Source organism: Bombus affinis, chromosome 16, assembly GCF_024516045.1.
Source record: "Bombus affinis isolate iyBomAffi1 chromosome 16, iyBomAffi1.2, whole genome shotgun sequence".
Taxonomy (NCBI): Eukaryota; Metazoa; Arthropoda; class Insecta; order Hymenoptera; family Apidae; genus Bombus; species Bombus affinis.
In genome coordinates, this window is record NC_066359.1 from 3,364,843 (window position 1) to 3,381,323 (window position 16,481).

The 16,481-nt window shown below is 35.0% G+C and overlaps 4 protein-coding genes and 1 long non-coding RNA gene across 8 annotated transcripts; 2 read left to right on the plus strand and 3 right to left on the minus strand.

Moving 5' to 3' along the window:
* Positions 1-437: 437 nt before the first annotated feature.
* LOC126925298 (DNA-binding protein Ets97D) lies at positions 438-2,887 on the minus strand. Its single transcript, XM_050740679.1, has 6 exons — positions 2,630-2,887; positions 2,113-2,410; positions 1,891-2,041; positions 1,747-1,823; positions 1,435-1,669; positions 438-1,118 (listed from the first exon to the last, which is right to left on the minus strand). Exons 1-6 carry the CDS (start codon positions 2,665-2,667, stop codon positions 601-603), a joined length of 1,317 nt encoding a protein of 438 aa, XP_050596636.1. The 5' UTR covers positions 2,668-2,887; the 3' UTR covers positions 438-600.
* LOC126925888 (uncharacterized) lies at positions 2,881-3,470 on the plus strand. The gene is made up of 2 exons (XR_007714182.1): positions 2,881-3,011; positions 3,093-3,470. It is a non-coding gene; the product is annotated as an uncharacterized LOC126925888 (long non-coding RNA).
* Positions 3,228-8,896, minus strand: LOC126925293 (uncharacterized). 4 transcript variants are annotated; one of them, XR_007713865.1, is made up of 4 exons: positions 6,420-8,892; positions 6,134-6,335; positions 5,700-6,077; positions 3,228-3,948 (listed from the first exon to the last, which is right to left on the minus strand). XR_007713865.1 is itself a non-coding variant. In XM_050740662.1 (4 exons), exons 1-4 carry the CDS (start codon positions 8,445-8,447, stop codon positions 5,800-5,802), a joined length of 2,436 nt encoding a protein of 811 aa, XP_050596619.1. In that variant the 5' UTR covers positions 8,448-8,896; the 3' UTR covers positions 5,589-5,799. The 4 variants fall into 4 exon arrangements, 3 of the variants coding, with proteins under 3 accessions (XP_050596618.1, XP_050596619.1, XP_050596617.1); XM_050740662.1 differs by lacking the exon at positions 3,228-3,948 and having other exon boundaries at positions 5,589-6,077; positions 6,420-8,026; positions 8,099-8,896; XM_050740660.1 differs by lacking the exon at positions 3,228-3,948 and having other exon boundaries at positions 5,589-6,077; positions 6,420-8,558; positions 8,641-8,892.
* Positions 8,897-9,973: 1,077 nt separating this feature from the next.
* LOC126925868 (solute carrier family 35 member E1 homolog) lies at positions 9,974-13,045 on the plus strand. Its single transcript, XM_050741854.1, has 3 exons — positions 9,974-10,545; positions 11,035-11,243; positions 11,314-13,045. Exons 1-3 carry the CDS (start codon positions 10,218-10,220, stop codon positions 11,824-11,826), a joined length of 1,050 nt encoding a protein of 349 aa, XP_050597811.1. The 5' UTR covers positions 9,974-10,217; the 3' UTR covers positions 11,827-13,045.
* LOC126925296 (glutamate receptor-interacting protein 1) lies at positions 12,983-16,398 on the minus strand. The gene is made up of 5 exons (XM_050740672.1): positions 14,992-16,398; positions 14,387-14,907; positions 13,884-14,203; positions 13,540-13,761; positions 12,983-13,427 (listed from the first exon to the last, which is right to left on the minus strand). Exons 1-5 carry the CDS (start codon positions 15,509-15,511, stop codon positions 13,109-13,111), a joined length of 1,902 nt encoding a protein of 633 aa, XP_050596629.1. The 5' UTR covers positions 15,512-16,398; the 3' UTR covers positions 12,983-13,108.
* Positions 16,399-16,481: the final 83 nt, after the last annotated feature.

Below are 16,481 nucleotides of genomic sequence, written 5' to 3' on the forward strand. Positions count from 1 at the left end.
GTCAGTCCTAGTCATCAGAGATAGAAAACGGCCGGAAACGTCGACGCTCTGTAAGCGGGGAAGTTAAAGAGACTCGACATTCTATAGATCTATAATCCACTATTACATGGTGCATCTTAAAAAGATACTGGAGTTCCCCTGTGAATATATAATGCTTTAACATTATAATTTCGGTATAGCATCAGAATATCTTGTAATAAAAGAAGGAACTATCTCTAAAAATACAGTTATATATTCACGTTAAAGGTAAAATATTTAGATGCATTTCAGATTTCCGGATATTAAGTATCCTACATATAGGAGTTACATACCGGATTGTAATTTCTAGTACTTCTCTTAATAAATATAATTAAATAAATCGTGATAATTAAATATCACGAACGCGGTTTTAAAGTAAGGGTGTATTTAATTAAGATAAATAGAAAAATAAACATCAATTTATGTGTTGATCTCTCTGTATTTCGATATACAATTAGATTGTCTGAACAATAATCTATTCTCCATCTTCTATTTTCCACTAAATATGTACAATTATTGATACAAACCACGCCCGAAGTACGATGATAAAAATTGTTGTGATTATAAAAAAATAGTATATCATCAGAAATATCTTGTGCCCTCTTCCACCAACCTACTTAACTCCGCTGCCGAATAACCTAAAACCTGCTTCAAATCGCATACAAACTTATATACGAATCGTTTCCCATGCACCTTTGAAATCATATCTCCATCGTAATAGTAACGCAACGCACGACTCAATTTTTCGTAATTCATTGATGGTTTGTTTTTACGCGCTCCCCAAAGTTGCGCTACCGCTTCCGGTTGATTTAACTTGAACTCCCCCTCAGTCCCGACCCATTGAATAGCACCTCTGTGCTCGCGATCAGTTAACAACTCCAATAAGAACTGCCATAATTGTATTTGACCACTGTTAACAGAACGACTCGATGTCGCTATAGTAATTGGTGTGGAATCGATGTTTTCTAAAGGAACGCTAACTACTCGCGCTTGTTGATTCACTACTGGTCGCGATTTTGTTGCCTTCTGGTTGCGAATTTTTATGGTTTTATCCACGTTATTTTCCGTAGGTGACGATGGTGGATCCTTCTGAACGATAGCTGCAAAATTGCGGAATGAATTAAATATTCAATCATGATTCGATACCATTAGATCACAAATTTTTATGCAATTTCATATTTTTGCATAAATTTTGCATAATTTGTTCATACTGAGAATATAATTTAAATAGTAAAACTTCAGTAGAAAATTGTTTTACCTACCAAGTATTATAAAAAGCATTATATTTTGGATATTTTATATATTTTTTCACATTATATACATTCTGCGCAATTTTGCACATTTAATTTTCTTTTAAATATAAATACATAAAAATCCGCATTCTAGATATCACTTTTTTTTAGTAAGTATACATACCAACAAATTTACACTTTCGAAGTAATTCTAAATGAGTCCAGAATACTTCCCCTGGGTCCAGAGGCACTTTAGCTTGGAATTCTTCCAGGGTGAGATTATACAATTGTTGACCTGTGATGTTCCAATCTGCTAATCTCACTGAGGCCAAATTAAATTGCCTAACTGCCCATTGAAGCCAGTGCTTAACGTGTGTCTGTGTCCATTCTTTTGGATCAGCTGGAATTTTTAACCGTTCCTGTATAATATATACAAGTGTATAGTCACCATATAAATTGAAAGTAAATTCGACGTTTAATTTTCAACAAATTATACTTGTTCTTTTTTGTATTGTGGGTCAACCATCCATCTTATAACATTTCGTTTGTTATCTTCATTCACTGGTGCGGATGCTAAGTAGTGAAAAATATATGTATTAAAGAAATTTCTACTGGTAATTTATAAATTTTCTCTATATACCATTGCTTTCTGCTAATTCTATATAATCCTCTGCAGGTTTCAAAACATCCACTATATTTATTCTCCTTTGTGTTGCTTTTATCTGAACATTTACTTGAACCAATCCCTCTCCTTGCACGCACTGATCAACCAAATTCTTATGGCTTTCTAGCTGAAGAAATAAATATAAGTGTAAACAAATATGTTACCAAATTCATTGGACTGCTTAATCACACTGATTACCATTTGTGCATCTTGGAGCCAAAAAGAATAATCTGTTAACTCTACTCCGAGTCTTTGTTCTAATAAATTTCTCAAGGTAGAGAGAGGCTCTCTGATATCCATATGTTGCATTAGAACACCTTCATTGCAATCCTCTCCATTTGCAGAGCCTTCCAATGCAAAGCTTGGTTCCACTTCTAAATCAGAACTTTCTTGTTGTAACTGAGCCATTATATCATCTTCCTGTGACAATATAGCTTCTGGTTCCATTTTAATTCGTTTTATCATAGCATAATCAGAATCGTCATCTGTGTCGAAACTGTACAAAACAAACAAATTTTAATTTTCTATGATAAATATCATAAACATTTCTGTAACGATATTATAAACATACATTCATATTGAAGTTTTTGAAACAATTTGCTTTTATTTTAATTACAATCAGATTATTACAAAAAGAAACTGCAAAAAACACTTGTTTATTGTAACAAATGCAATACGTTTTGTAAACTTAGTAAGAAATTTAAAAAAAACTAACCTCTTATCAGGACTTTTACGTCTGCTTTCCAGATCCATCAGAACGAAACAAAGCTGTCAGAGCTTCGTTAGATAAATATTAGATAATTTTTATCTTTACGAAATAATGATGATTTTTCTTACAAGGTTACAGACATTTTGTAACAGGTGTATGATCATAAACTACGAACTACTTCAGCGTCAACTCAAATTTAGAAGCAATTTTCCTATAGATTGCGCTGCAGTAAAAGTGCTGTAGCGGACTTCAGAGCTACTCTATGCCAATTTCAGGACAAGGAAGAACACCAGAAGAAATTTTCTCTTTGACCGTACCAATTTCAAGTTAAAGAAGATCCCAACTTTATCAACCGAAGAAGAAAACTGAATTATCAAAATTATCAATGGTAATACTTTGTTATATTTATACTTTATTACCCATTATTTTATCATAATGTACATATATTTCAATTATTCTATTTTTTTAGCAACGTACTCCTTTTTGTAAATAATTAGAGACGAGAATTTAAAGTATCCAGACATGTCAAGTACATAATGAAATTTGATTGGAATCTATTTTAAAGTTCAGTTTAGCGTTAAAGTTTTAAATAAATAAGTCAAGCTTTTCGTGATAAAATAAAGTTTTATTGTGTTATAAGAATTATTAAATTGTTAGAATTAATTGTCGAGATGCACAGATTGATAACCCTGATGTGATCGAAATTGTCTTTGAAATTGTTATGGCAGTACTTTTTGGCCTGAAGTCGGTGTACAGTAGCTTTGAAATTCGCTACAGTACAACCTTACTGCGTTGCAAACTAGCATCAGGATTATACATTTGGTCAGATTTCATTTCATTTACTCACAGTTGATGAAAGCATTTTAAAAATACAATATTTATTTAAATCTTACAAATACTTATACTATATAGAGACGCATAGCTCTTACAGTATTAGACAGTAATCATTAACCCCTTGCTCTACGATTTAAGTTCTAACAGCGCGTGCTGTAACCATCGGCAGGGTCAGTCAGATGTCGAACTATTTCATGATCTGGCTGAGCGTTCGAAGTTGTGCAAGGTGCAATTAATTTGATCATTGAACAAGATTTTTAAGGGTATCCTTTTAATATTTTTCCAGAAAATACACTTGCACATTCGAATGCGGCCAAGAAAAAAGATGTTTGTCGCATGTAGTTGGAAAGACGTACCACGAGTCTAATTCGTGTTTCTTATGTTTGGGACGAAAGACATACCCACGAGTCTAGCTCGACGTTATAGTTTAATGGGTTAATCTGATGTTAAGACTGCATGTAATATACTATTCTAATTTGCATTTCTTCCATCTAAGTAACAATAAATATTTAATTAGTTTATATTTATTAAATCTTACCCTTGACATACCAAGAACGATTCAATAAATGTTTACAATGATTGGCAGTGATTCTCTTCGCTTATAAAATTCAATTTATCCAAAATGTGTCAACAATAAAAAACAAACTATTGTTTTCAACAACAAAAAAGTATAAATTAACGTAATAAAACGAAAAATGTGATGTATATATTTAATGTGATGTAATATTTTCTAGAATTTTCTATTTTTATCAGAAATTTTATAACTATTTGTATACAATTTAACGGGTTGAATGCCACGTCAATTTTACAAAGTTTGGCCGTGGCGCCACGGTGAATTTTCTATTATGCAATACATATAATATTTAAACATTATCTACAAGAGATATATTACGGTGTACAACCCTCATTAATGAATTTATCTCACTGAGGTCACCGATGACTCTCATGGCGGTGAAGTGCGATTTCGCTCGATTCACTTATTTTTTGCGCTTATCAATTATCTCAAATTGTTTTTTCGAGTTGCTAAATAATTGTCCTATGTTGTTACGTCCCAGGACCTACCATAAACCATAATTTATCCCTCGGTCATACTTATTCAGATCCGCAATAATCCGAAACAACCGTCACAAGATTTAGTACTTTTACTTTTACTTTCAAGGCTCTTAATTGCCATCAAACACTTTTCAAGTCAAAACGTTCCTTAGGATTATTGTTCATTAAGGTAAAACACGGAAAAAGCAGGTTTTTCCTATATTCGACAGTCACTGGTGGGAAGCGCACATAATAGATCTATATTTTATGTATAAATAAAACTATTTTTCTATGTTTTATACTGCATTGATTTCGTCACACCACTGTAGTAACGATGGTAATAATAAAAAGTTTATAACTATTGACATTTGTTCAAATTATGTATTTGTACTAATCTTAGTGCGTCGGACACTGGTGTTCCCCACGGCGCCACGGCCAAGTCGAATGCATTCAACGTGTTAATAAAATAGTTAATGTATGTCATATACATTCATTTTACAAGTACAGTAGTGTTTCGCTAACTGTTTACGGATCGAGATCCTATACCAATTATTGAGACAAATATTTTACAAAATTATACCATATATATATATTTATTTATTTATTTATATATATATATATTTATATTTATATATATATATATATATATAATAGGTCCTATATATATATATAGGTCCATTTATATATATGTATTTATATATATATAATAGGTCCTATATATATAAATACATATATATAAATGGACCTATATATATATATATATATATATATATAGTCCATTATATATATATATATATATATATATATATAGGTCCATTTATATATATGTATTTATATATATATATAATAGGTCCTATATATATAAATACATATATATAAATGGACCTATATATATATATATAGGTCCATTATATATATATATAATATCCATTTTATATTATATATGTATATATATATATATATAGTCCATTATATATATATATATAATATCCATTATATATTATATATATATATATAGTCCATTATATATATATATATATATAGGTCCATTATATATATATATATAATATCCATTATATATTATATATATATATATAGGTCCATTTCACGAAATTCTTTCCATGAATTGGAGGTTAATGATCACTTAACGAAACAAAATTCCGGTCAATTAACGTAACATTACTGTAACAGTCTTTAAATACGTACTTACATAAATCGTGGAGTTAATTCATAAAAGACACTTCATTGTCAAATTTAGTTAAACATTTATCATTATTGACTTTAGAAATAAATTTGCGGCTCTGGTAGGATTAAATTACTATTTGTTTAACTAATGCTTTGAATGAAAGACTTTTTGTTTCATCTACTAAACATAGAACAGATTGCCCAGAAAAGTTTACTATATCCGCCATGGCGCCACATTCTAATAACTTTTGCGCGACTAGCATATGATTATTTTCAAGAGCATGGAAGAATGGCGTTCTTCCTGAGCGATGATCCTTCAGATTTATTTCTGCTCCCATTTCTATCAAAGCATTAATTCCATCTAAATTGCCTTTTAATGCACAATAATGCAATGGAGCCATTCCTTAAAACATACACAATTAGAGATCTTTTTACTTTTTATTTTTGGATATGCCTTACCTGTTGAATCCTCTCTGTTTAGTAGTTCAGGTTCTGTTACATAACTCAAAAGATATGATAAAAATGGAGATGATTGTTTGCAGGCTAAAAGTACTGCAGAGTCATGAACAAGTTCTGATAAAATTGGTTTTGCTCCAGCTTCTAACAACAATTTCACTATGTCTTTAGATGTTTCATTGATAATTGCTAATTCCAAACTTGTCTAAAAAAATATTATATTTATATTATTATATTTATATTATTATATTTGTATACTAATTGTATTAATGATTACACATGGATTTACCCTTCCATCTTCTGTTAATACATCAATACTAGTTTTTGAAGCTTCTAAAATTAACAATAATCTTTGTAGTTCGTGTAATTGGTCATTCACCACAGCTCGATGTATATTCAACATCCCATTATCATCATAATGCTGCATTTCATCATAGTCTCTTTCTATTTGTATAGCAACTTTTTTACATAAGGAATGAGGTGTTGACAATACTTCCTTCACCCTGTTCACATCAGTATTGTTATTAAAAAGTTCATTAAAACAATTATCGAAGTCCAGTGAATTTTTTTCAGATATTGTATTCTGTATACACATGGGGAACAAATCTATGTCGTTGATACTATTATTAAATTTAGGTTTGCACTGTATTTGCCTTTCTGTTTGCGTGTATACTTCTTGCATAACAGGAGGAAGATTAACAGTGGAACGTTCTGTTTGCTTTATTCTTTCTACGGTAGGTATATTTTCTTTCACTAATACAAAACTTTCACTATCAAGAAGTCCAAATACATCAGTTTGAATTTGAGAATCATGAACTGTTCTTAATATTTCAGGTGGAATAATTGGGACTTGCTTTGCTATACCTATTCCACATTCCGCAAGGGCATGCAAAGCCTTAGCTCGAAGTTGATCATCTTTTACACTAATTAGTGCTTCTTTAATTACATTTAAACACTCTGATAATTTTCCATTTTCCTCATTGTCTTCAGTTTCTTCAGCTCTTATTTTATTCTGATTCTTATTTTTACAAAACTTTGGCTTATTTCCTATCTCACTAAATATACCTTGAGTATTCTTATCAACATTTTTGTTATTTACAAGTACTGAAGTACAATTTTTCTCTTGTGTATTATTATAACATTGGCCTATAACTGTATTTTTTTCACATAGAATCATAACATCATCCTTATCATCATCACTTTCATTATTATCAGGTATTTTTGGTATAGAATTTGCTGGCTTTTTTAAAATACTTGTAAGATTTTGAATTTCATTACTATTTGGACTACTAGAATTTCTATTTGATACAATAATCTTTTTTGCAGAATGATTCCGTCCATCCAAATTAGAATGTTTTCTTTTTTTTATCTTCTCAGAAGATACAGTGATTTTATTAGTATTAACTTTAGTTGGAGAGATTTTCAACTTCTCACATCTTACTACTGGAAACTTCGATTTTGCTAATTGAATTATTGAGCTTCTATTATTTGATATATTTGTTTTTCTTGAAACATCATTATTTTCATTTCTTCTACTTTTTTCACTATTTTTGAGAATACATTCCTCTGCATTCTTTTGTTTATTTACTAATACTATATTATTCTTTCCTGCTTCTGTATTTTTTTCTGGGATACCTGGAATATTTTGCAAAAAGTTGTGCCTATTCTCATTTAATAGTAACAATTTGTTACTTTGATCCATTTTATTCACTTTAGCCAAGATATAATGCTTTTGAACTACGTTCTTGCTTTTATTTTGAGTTGCAGGCACTTTATATTTAATAGATGTTGATAATTCATTAGAAGAAACAGGCTTTACAACAAACTGCGTATGTGGTTTTGTGTAGCAAGATGATCCTGTAGTAGATTTCTGTGCTTCTGCATGTAACTGAGGTCCTAATGGTTTTAATAATGCATTTTGTGAAGTGACAGAAAAAGTGGTACCATTATTTTTTATGTAATTTCTACCTTGCTGGACCTTAGTAATCTTTGGGATATTTAGTAATTTCTTCTGAGTCAAAATTTGTACTTTAACTTCTCCCAGATCTTTGCCATCTTTTGTTTTTATCCTCAATTTCTTTATACCATTAGTAGACAATGTCTTCTTATTCTTCATTCCATTCAGACTACTTTGCACTTCTGTATTAGTAATAGTAATCGTTCCGTGATCTTTAAATACTGAACTACATTTAGACGAATTGATCGTGCTTGGAAATTTATGTGGCAAGGTGAATTCCCGCTTGCATTCTATTATTGGGATATCAATACTGGCCTCCTTACGGTATTTTTTTGAAGTTGATGATAGCAGAGGATCCATTTAAATGTAACTATCAGCAGAATTTCGAGGAGTTGTTGAATTCCACGTGGCGAAATAAGAAAATTATTGCAAAGCTGTTCGTATTACACATCGAATTATGTGACACATAACCTGCATACACGTAAATGGTAAAATATTACTTAACCTTGTTTGGCTATACGATCGTTTATGCAATGGAAAAGTTATTTCCTACCACTAGGATCAATCTTCATTCAAAACATCGATAGTATTTGGTTTTAAAAATATGCAACTAACGCCCGCTTTATACAAAACGGGACATCCCTCTATCGAGATTTACTGCCATCTATTTTGTGAAAACTGCGTTTAAGTTTAAGACCAGGAAAAAATCATCTGTTGACCTACTTTTTTAAATAATTTCTAATTATTGCGATTCTTCCTCAAACAAAATATGTGTATAATTACCGAGCATAAAATTTCCTGAGAAAAGTAGATAGATAAAATTAAAGTTTTAAGTAGTTTTAAGTTTTGCAATTAAATTCATATAAAGGTGCAATAATGGGAATGTAAAATAATGAATAAATTTAGTTAATCGAAGCTTCTAATTGAATGCATGCCTTTAATAGCTTTTATAAATAATTGTGTTACTTTTGTTTATTAATAACTTAAGAGCGTATTATAAAATAATTACATTTACATTCCTTTATCTATAGTGTCTATAGGGATTATGTGAGGTAACTACTGGTATTACTGACAACAAATTTTACTATTTTATTGACCTTACTATACTCCATTCAACAAATCGAGACAAGTGAGATAAATAAAACCCTATAACCAAAATCTTACGATAGGAATAGAACTACATTCATAAACTTGAGATATTATAGAAAACTGCTTTTCCGAATATTAATTTCTCAGATAGTAAATTGCCCATTGAATCAAAGTATGCGTATTATTTTCTCTCTGGTATTACATTTATTATATTATGAATAATTATAACAGAGATAAGTAGGGTTATATGTACAGGATGTTCTCAAAATTATGGTACAATTAGAAAGATTACTCCTTTATGAGAAAAGATTGGAAAACATGAAACAAAATTCTCTGGTGGACGGTCAAGAGAGTATAAGTCAGAAAATTATAGACAAAACAGTATAACTCAACTTATGCTTTTTTTTTTTTTTTACATTGTATCTTTGATATATATTGGCGTGTAAAAGTTTTCGATCTATATACTATTAGAATCTTAGATATAAAGCGGAAAATACATGAAATTAATTTGTACTATTAGAATCACAAGTAAAAGACAACAATGCAGAATATATTATAGCGTAGTTATTATTACTTATCGTGTTTTGATCAAAATTTATTTTTGCCCACTCACTAAAGAATTGGTTAGAACAAATTTCTGTTTCCAAAGAAATGGAATTAAATCGCAAAAACATTTATGCAACAGGCTACAACTTGCAACTTCCAAATTCACTAATACTATTAGTAACTTATTTTGCGAGATGACCCAGGTTCCTAAATACTCTAGCAAGTTGTGCGACTCGAGTGAATTGTATGCACGTTGATTGAACATGTTTCATTTCAATTCGAAGCGTGCGCCACGTGTTCCCGTGATATTACGCAAGGAGAGAGGGGAAACTCATTAGGAGGGAGAGAGAAATGCCAGCTGTGGACGCTGTGGTTAAATTCCATCTGTGGCAGCGGCCGCATATACCGATTAGTTGGGAGTATTGTGTCAACCGGCTGCGTAAACGTATGGAGTGATCACTGAGAAAATATTATAAGAGGATCGTTCGCGCAATCATGGACGATCGGCGGAACAGCCGCGAAGTGGTCACCATATTGTTCCTGTGCCTGCTCTGGTATGGAATCTCGAGCAGCAGTAACGTCGTCGGCAAGATGCTGTTGTCGGAATTTCCTTACCCGTTGACAGTAACCATGGTCCAGTTAACATCCATCACCGTTTATTCAGGCCCCTTCTTCAATCTATGGGGTGTTAGAAAATATTCCAATGATATACCCTGGGGATACTATCTACGGTTAATCGTACCACTCGCCCTGGGCAAATTCCTCGCGAACGTGTTCAGCCACGTCAGCATTTGGAAAGTGCCCGTCTCTTACGCTCATACTGGTATGAGATATTATTTTGACAGTCACGTGTTTCGCACGCAGATCCATCTTTAAAAATAAAACAAGCCGACCTTTACTCCTAAACGCGCGCGAGCTAATGCCACACAATCTATACCTTTGCATTGGGATAATGATGATAATTCTGAATGATTTTAATCGCTTCAATTGCTTGTTTACATATATTTATGAATGTTTGAAAAGAAATACTTTAAAACGTCTAATCTTTAACAACTACAACTTCAAGTTTTGCATAGTTGGAATAGATGTTATCTCATGATTTAAGTTGATAAATAATTCATTAATGAAGCAAATTAAAGATAAGTTTTTTTATCTAATTTTGCACTTCTGCCTACTAGATAAATACATGTACTTCTTCTAATTATTATCTAAAATTGTAATGCATACATTTTAGAACTAGTTTTTATGAATATGTTGCTTATTTTTTATTTTATAAATCCCATATATTAACTAAAGTTTGGCTCTGTCCCAGTGAAGGCTACAATGCCCTTCTTCACGGTATTTCTCTCAAGAATCATACTGAAGGAAAAGCAGACTTGGAAAGTATATCTTAGCTTAGTCCCAATCGTGGTAGGTGTGGCTGTAGCCACGCTTACAGAGCTCAGTTTTAATATGATTGGCTTGTTGAGTGCCTTAGCATCTACCATGGCATTCTCCTTGCAGAATATTTATTCTAAAAAGGTACTTAGACTAATTTAGCGCTCATATTATGACTGTGGATCTATGATACTAATGATATATTTGTTTTCAGGTGCTACATGACACAGGAATACATCACTTGAGGCTTCTACTCATTTTGGGCCGCCTGGCACTGATATTATTTTCACCTATATGGTTGTTATACGATCTGTGGAGGTTGATATACAATCCAGTTACTGGAGAATCTGCTGATTTAAGTTACTACATAATATGCCTATTAATATTAGATGGTGTGCTGAACTGGTTGCAAAACATCATTGCGTTTTCTGTACTGTCTATCGTTACCCCTTTAACTTATGCAGTGGCCAGCGCGAGTAAACGTATATTCGTAATCGCGGTAACTTTGTTCGTGCTTGGGAACCCAGTGACGTGGTTAAATATATTCGGTATGATGTTGGCCATACTCGGTGTGTTGTGTTACAATAAAGCAAAGTACGATCAGAGAATAGAGAAAGAGAGTCGAACAGCGCTTCCGAAGTATTATGATAAAGACCGTAACGGCAGCAATAGTTCCTTTATGGTAAATGGATGGACTGGAAAGAAGCATCAATTGCTTGCAGTCTAGTCTGAGTTATATTCGATTCATTTTATATGTGACAAGTTCATATGAGTTTTTTCTGTTGATATATGGTATCTCAGTTATAGTGATTCAGATATTTACATGGGAAGTATAAAGGGAAGATATAGCATTCTAGTTAAAACAATATACACGGATCAAAACTCATATGACGACAAAAATATTTATATACACGTACATATTTTATTAGTATTATTCTGCACAAAAGAGTAATTCATTTAGTACTCAAAGTTGATTGCCTTTTTTGTTCGTTTTAGGGATTATTTTAACCCCTTGCCGTACGACTTAAGTTCCGAATGTGGCCAAGAACAAAATGTGTTTGTCGCATGTAGCCCGAAGAACGTACGTTTCATGCTCGTTTTATTTATGATTGGCCTGAAGGACGTACCACGTTTCTCGCACGTGTCCTTCATGTTTGGCCCGAAGGACGTACCACGAGTCTAACTCGATGTTGTAGATTAAAGGATTAAGATGATTTTACGTTTATGTTATCTTGCTTCTCACAGGCGAATAGACTTGCTGGCAAGGTGGGACTATATAATTCGCGAAATTGTTAGCGTTCATAGCTAATTGCTGGGTCAATTAGCCTTTAAGATCGATTACATTCCCCTGTCGCGAAAACAATGGTGAATAGATAGAAATCGGATTTCAACTGTATCGATCGATATCGGGCGATATTCACACACTATCGATTAGGTTTCAAATTCAATACCTTCTTCCAGCTAGCTCAGGTGTTGTGGTTGAATATCATCAGCTCCTTAGGTTGTTATAGCACTTTAACCCTCTATGAAAATTTGTCTTGATAATACTCCCAGTAGACTTTCGCTTGTATGGACTATTACCACCGAAATAATATTTTTTCTATGTACCGCCCATATTAATATGTGAAGTTTGGAAATATAATTGGCGGAACGAATACAGTAAGGTCTTAAATATTGGACTGCTCCTTTTTGGATGCTAATTTAATTTAGATTCTCTAATTACAGTCGTTAAAACCGCGTAGTGCCTTATTATATTAATTCCAGCAATTATAGCTCCCTCTAGAAACTCTAGAAATAATTCGTGGAGGGTTAAATAAGTGTCACGTTGACGTTCTTCAAACGTGTGTTCAGATATGGTATGCGTGAATTGTATGCAGGAGATGTTCTAGCTGAAAGCAATCTATACATTTATTTTTATAAATAAAATACAGGTGTGTATAAAAATATACCAGATATGTTCACCACCATTTTCCTCGTTACACTGCTTCGTCACATCGATTTGCTCTCTTTTACGGAGTTTTTATAATGTTAGGAGGAGATACCGGTCGGGCTACGGTGAGGTCCAAACGTGGGCCAGCTGCAGCGATTAACGGGACAGCCAAGCAACAGTCGCAATCTTCTGTGCTGGCCTCGTTTACTCGCAGAATTCTGTCATAAGGTTTTAGAACGCCATCGCAGGGTCCTCCAGGCCGAAGACGATTTATATAAACTCCACGTTCATACAGACCATCGGATACGGAGAAGCCAAAGTCCTCGTATACTGGGTCCTTGTGTAAGGAGACGTGAACTATCTGTTGGGGCCTGTCTGAGTTGCTGCATTCCTGTGGCCTGAGAATGGGGAAAAGATTAAAATAAATTATTACTTTTAGAAAAATGCCTTTAAGTAAAAAACTATTATGTAATAAAACAAGAAAAAGAGTTTTATAAGTTCTATTCTTACCCAGGATAAGGAGGCATGTGTACATCCAGTTGACCACTATCCACCGAAGCTGTATCCCAAAGCCTTAGAATCTCCGGACCTGTCCCACTGTTTTCTCCTAGTTCTCCCCAAGAATCCACCGCGCTGTCAACACTGGGTAGACTCTCCCTAGCTGGTCGAAGAATTCCTGAAGGATACTGTTGCACTGAATCGCTTCCTATACTAGACTCCTTGCAGTACTCTCTATAAAATTCAATATTCCATCATTATTTCTCCATGCCATTTGCTCTTTACAACCTTAGGGGAGTAGGAAGCACTGAAGAGTTAAGAAGAGCTTAGTCGGTACTTGTAGGTCATATAGTTACCTGGTTTCCGAGGTAGGGTCCGGTTTCCTCACGGTCAGGGCGATAACCGAGTTTCCTGGTCGATGTAACAGCTGTGCGGCTTGTCTGAGGTCGCCAGGGTCTAGTTTTTGCCCGTCTATAGCTAATAGCCTGTCCCCTGGAGCTAGGCTGCCGGTTCTGTAAGCCAGAGATCCCTTACGGACCTCGGTAATGATCAAATCCTCGTTCACTGTGAGACCTACATCAGGCTGCCCGCCAATAGGTCTCGCTACTCGCACTGTGAACACTCCTGAGCTGGGAACAACTGGTCCACCGACCTTGTACTCCGTTACTAGCTCGATCTGTCGAGAAAAAGGAAACTTTAAATTTAAGAATTGTTCTCTAATAACCTAAAGATTGAAGTAAAAGAAACAGAAGAGGGAAAAGAATAAAACAATAGAATACGAAAAGATTTAGATAAAGTCGGCGCTTAATAAATAAAAATAAAATACGAAGAATCACTACAACGTAATTATGCTAATTACCATTTGAGAAGTTTCCAAAATGCCAGTTACCTCAGCTGGCTGAAGATCTCTGAGCATTCTACGATTAATTGCAAGAACTTTATCTCCAGGCAAAAGGACTCCGCTGCGTTCAGCTGGACCTCCGGCTTCTAATAGACTGACGACATAATTTAGACGATCTTCAGCGAGCTTTAAAGCAAGTCCAAATCCTTTGTGATCTGGTCTAAGGACCACAGTCAGGCTCTCTTTCGTTTGCAGAGTTTGATTGGAGGTTTGTTGCGCTTGTGGCTGCGCCCTCCTCTTGACGGTTCTCTGTGAAGCACTAGGAGGCCTAGGTAAGATCTGTAGCCTAGCTATGCGAGAGTCGAAGTTGTTTCTGAGCAGTTTAGCTGCTGTCACTGCATCCTGGACAGGGGTTTCGTCCACTGCTAATAGTTTGTCTCCAGGTTGCAAAGCGCCACAGCGATCTGCCGTACTTGCTGGTCTTAAACTTTCAATGTAGACTCCGTTTGGTGTTTCTCTTACTGTTAGACCCAGTTCTCCTGAAATTACATATATATGTAATTACATGTATACAAGTTAATTATTTAAGTTGAAATTGGAAATGCACTGTTCGATCAAGGTACCCGAGAGTCCACGTTCCAATTGCACCAGAAGGGAACCGGAAGTAGCTGCCCTGGCCTCTTCCATGTTAGCAACGTCATACTCAATAGTCAAGGAAGCCACAGGAGCATCGGAACTTCTTCTAAGCGCTCTTTGAGCCTCTGCCAAGGTCAAACCTCTCAATTCAGTATCATCCACAGCCAATAATCTATCCCCAGGCCTAACTCTTCCTTCTTTTGCCGCTGGTCCATCAGATTTCACTCCAGTCACTACCAGAGCTCTAGAAACTCCACCCCTAAGGGTAACTCCGAGACTTCCTCCTTCGCGTTCTACCCTAACCTGAGCTACTTTAGAGGAAACACTGGAAGGAGTGGATACAGGACTGTCCTGATCGTCTAGTAGCAAGAAACTGTGCGTATGGTAAGACTGGGATGTGATCTCGTCGGGTCGAGCTGAATCGGAACTGGCGGACGTGGCCACGCTTCCTGGCCGAGCACGGTTCTTATGCGAGCGCATGGTGGTCAGTCTCAGCGAACTGAACATCCTCGGCAGTCTATCCGTGGAGTATTCTACTTAGCACCGATGCTGTTTCCGTATCGAGTTATCATTACCATCGCTGAGGAAGCGCAGAAAAGATTCTGGTCTACGTCTTTTCGTTAAACATCCCTTTAAGGCACGCTTATTATGCAGTGAATGGACCGTCTGGTTTTCCACTTAAATAATTTCCATGGAACACCGACAAGGTTGAAACAACAGCTCACTAGATTCGAATATTTCCACGAAAATTTTTGGATTTCAACCGGGTACCACACTAAAACTATTACACTTCGTTTCACTACGATTAACTATCCATTAGACATCTACTAAATCGCAATAAATATCCATTTTAGAAACGATGAACGCGTTCAGAAGAGTAAGTACAACCTGGAGGAGCAGCAGGTCGTCAAGGAGCCGCTACGATCGGCAGATTCTTGTTGCTCGCGGCGTAAACAGCGCATCTGTGTCTTTGTTCGCGGGTTTGAAGAGCCGTCGACGATAGAAACTCGTCGTGGAGCGGGCGTACGGAGAACTGTAACGAGTAGCGATGCCTGTCGAAAATAGCCGCACGATGTAGGGCCGCAATCGTGGTAGCGTCGAGTCTATTTATAGGGGCGAGAGAGAAAGAGAGAGGGAGAGAGTGTGTGCGGCCCTGCGGGCGCCCCGCAGTCGCTGCACCGTCAAATAAGTCTGCACTTCTCGTTAAAAGCTTCGATTTCGAGCGTCTGTGTTCCCTCGAATACGTCGTAAAGCCTTTCCTCTTGGTTTCCACGCGTTTCAACCGTTTGCCCCTCCCAGATTTCATGGCCGGTATATTCTCTCTTATTTTTAGTTATCGATATCCGCCACGTCGAATGATATCATCAGTACCTAAAAGTTTTTTATGTAGCGGTTCGATGATCGGATTAGAATTTTGATTACCCTTTGCACAGCTTACGGAATTAGACTCTGTTTGGAACAATGAATAACTTTCAGA

Bases quoted from the DNA above. Each gene is read 5' to 3' on its own strand.
- LOC126925868 (XM_050741854.1), top strand. From the start codon at position 10,218: ATGGACGATCGGCGGAACAGCCGCGAAGTGGTCACCATATTGTTCCTG. The intron at 10,546-11,034 runs GTATGAGATATT...GCTCTGTCCCAG, and splicing joins CGTCTCTTACGCTCATACTG to TGAAGGCTACAATGCCCTTC. The intron at 11,244-11,313 runs GTACTTAGACTA...ATTTGTTTTCAG, and splicing joins AGAATATTTATTCTAAAAAG to GTGCTACATGACACAGGAAT.
- LOC126925296 (XM_050740672.1), bottom strand. From the start codon at position 15,511: ATGTTCAGTTCGCTGAGACTGACCACCATGCGCTCGCATAAGAACCGT. The intron at 14,204-14,386 runs GTAATTAGCATA...TTTTCTCGACAG, and splicing joins TTTTGGAAACTTCTCAAATG to ATCGAGCTAGTAACGGAGTA. The intron at 13,428-13,539 runs GTAAGAATAGAA...CCCCATTCTCAG, and splicing joins CACATGCCTCCTTATCCTGG to GCCACAGGAATGCAGCAACT.
- LOC126925298 (XM_050740679.1), bottom strand. From the start codon at position 2,667: ATGGATCTGGAAAGCAGACGTAAAAGTCCTGATAAGAG. The intron at 1,824-1,890 runs GTATATAGAGAA...TTCACTACTTAG, and splicing joins AGAATTAGCAGAAAGCAATG to CATCCGCACCAGTGAATGAA. The intron at 1,670-1,746 runs GTATAATTTGTT...TATATTATACAG, and splicing joins CACAATACAAAAAAGAACAA to GAACGGTTAAAAATTCCAGC.
- LOC126925293 (XM_050740661.1), bottom strand. From the start codon at position 8,447: ATGGATCCTCTGCTATCATCAACTTCAAAAAAATACCGTAAGGAGGCC. The intron at 6,336-6,419 runs GTAAATCCATGT...ATATTTTTTTAG, and splicing joins TATTAACAGAAGATGGAAGG to ACAAGTTTGGAATTAGCAAT. The intron at 6,078-6,133 runs GTAAGGCATATC...GTATGTTTTAAG, and splicing joins AAACAGAGAGGATTCAACAG to GAATGGCTCCATTGCATTAT.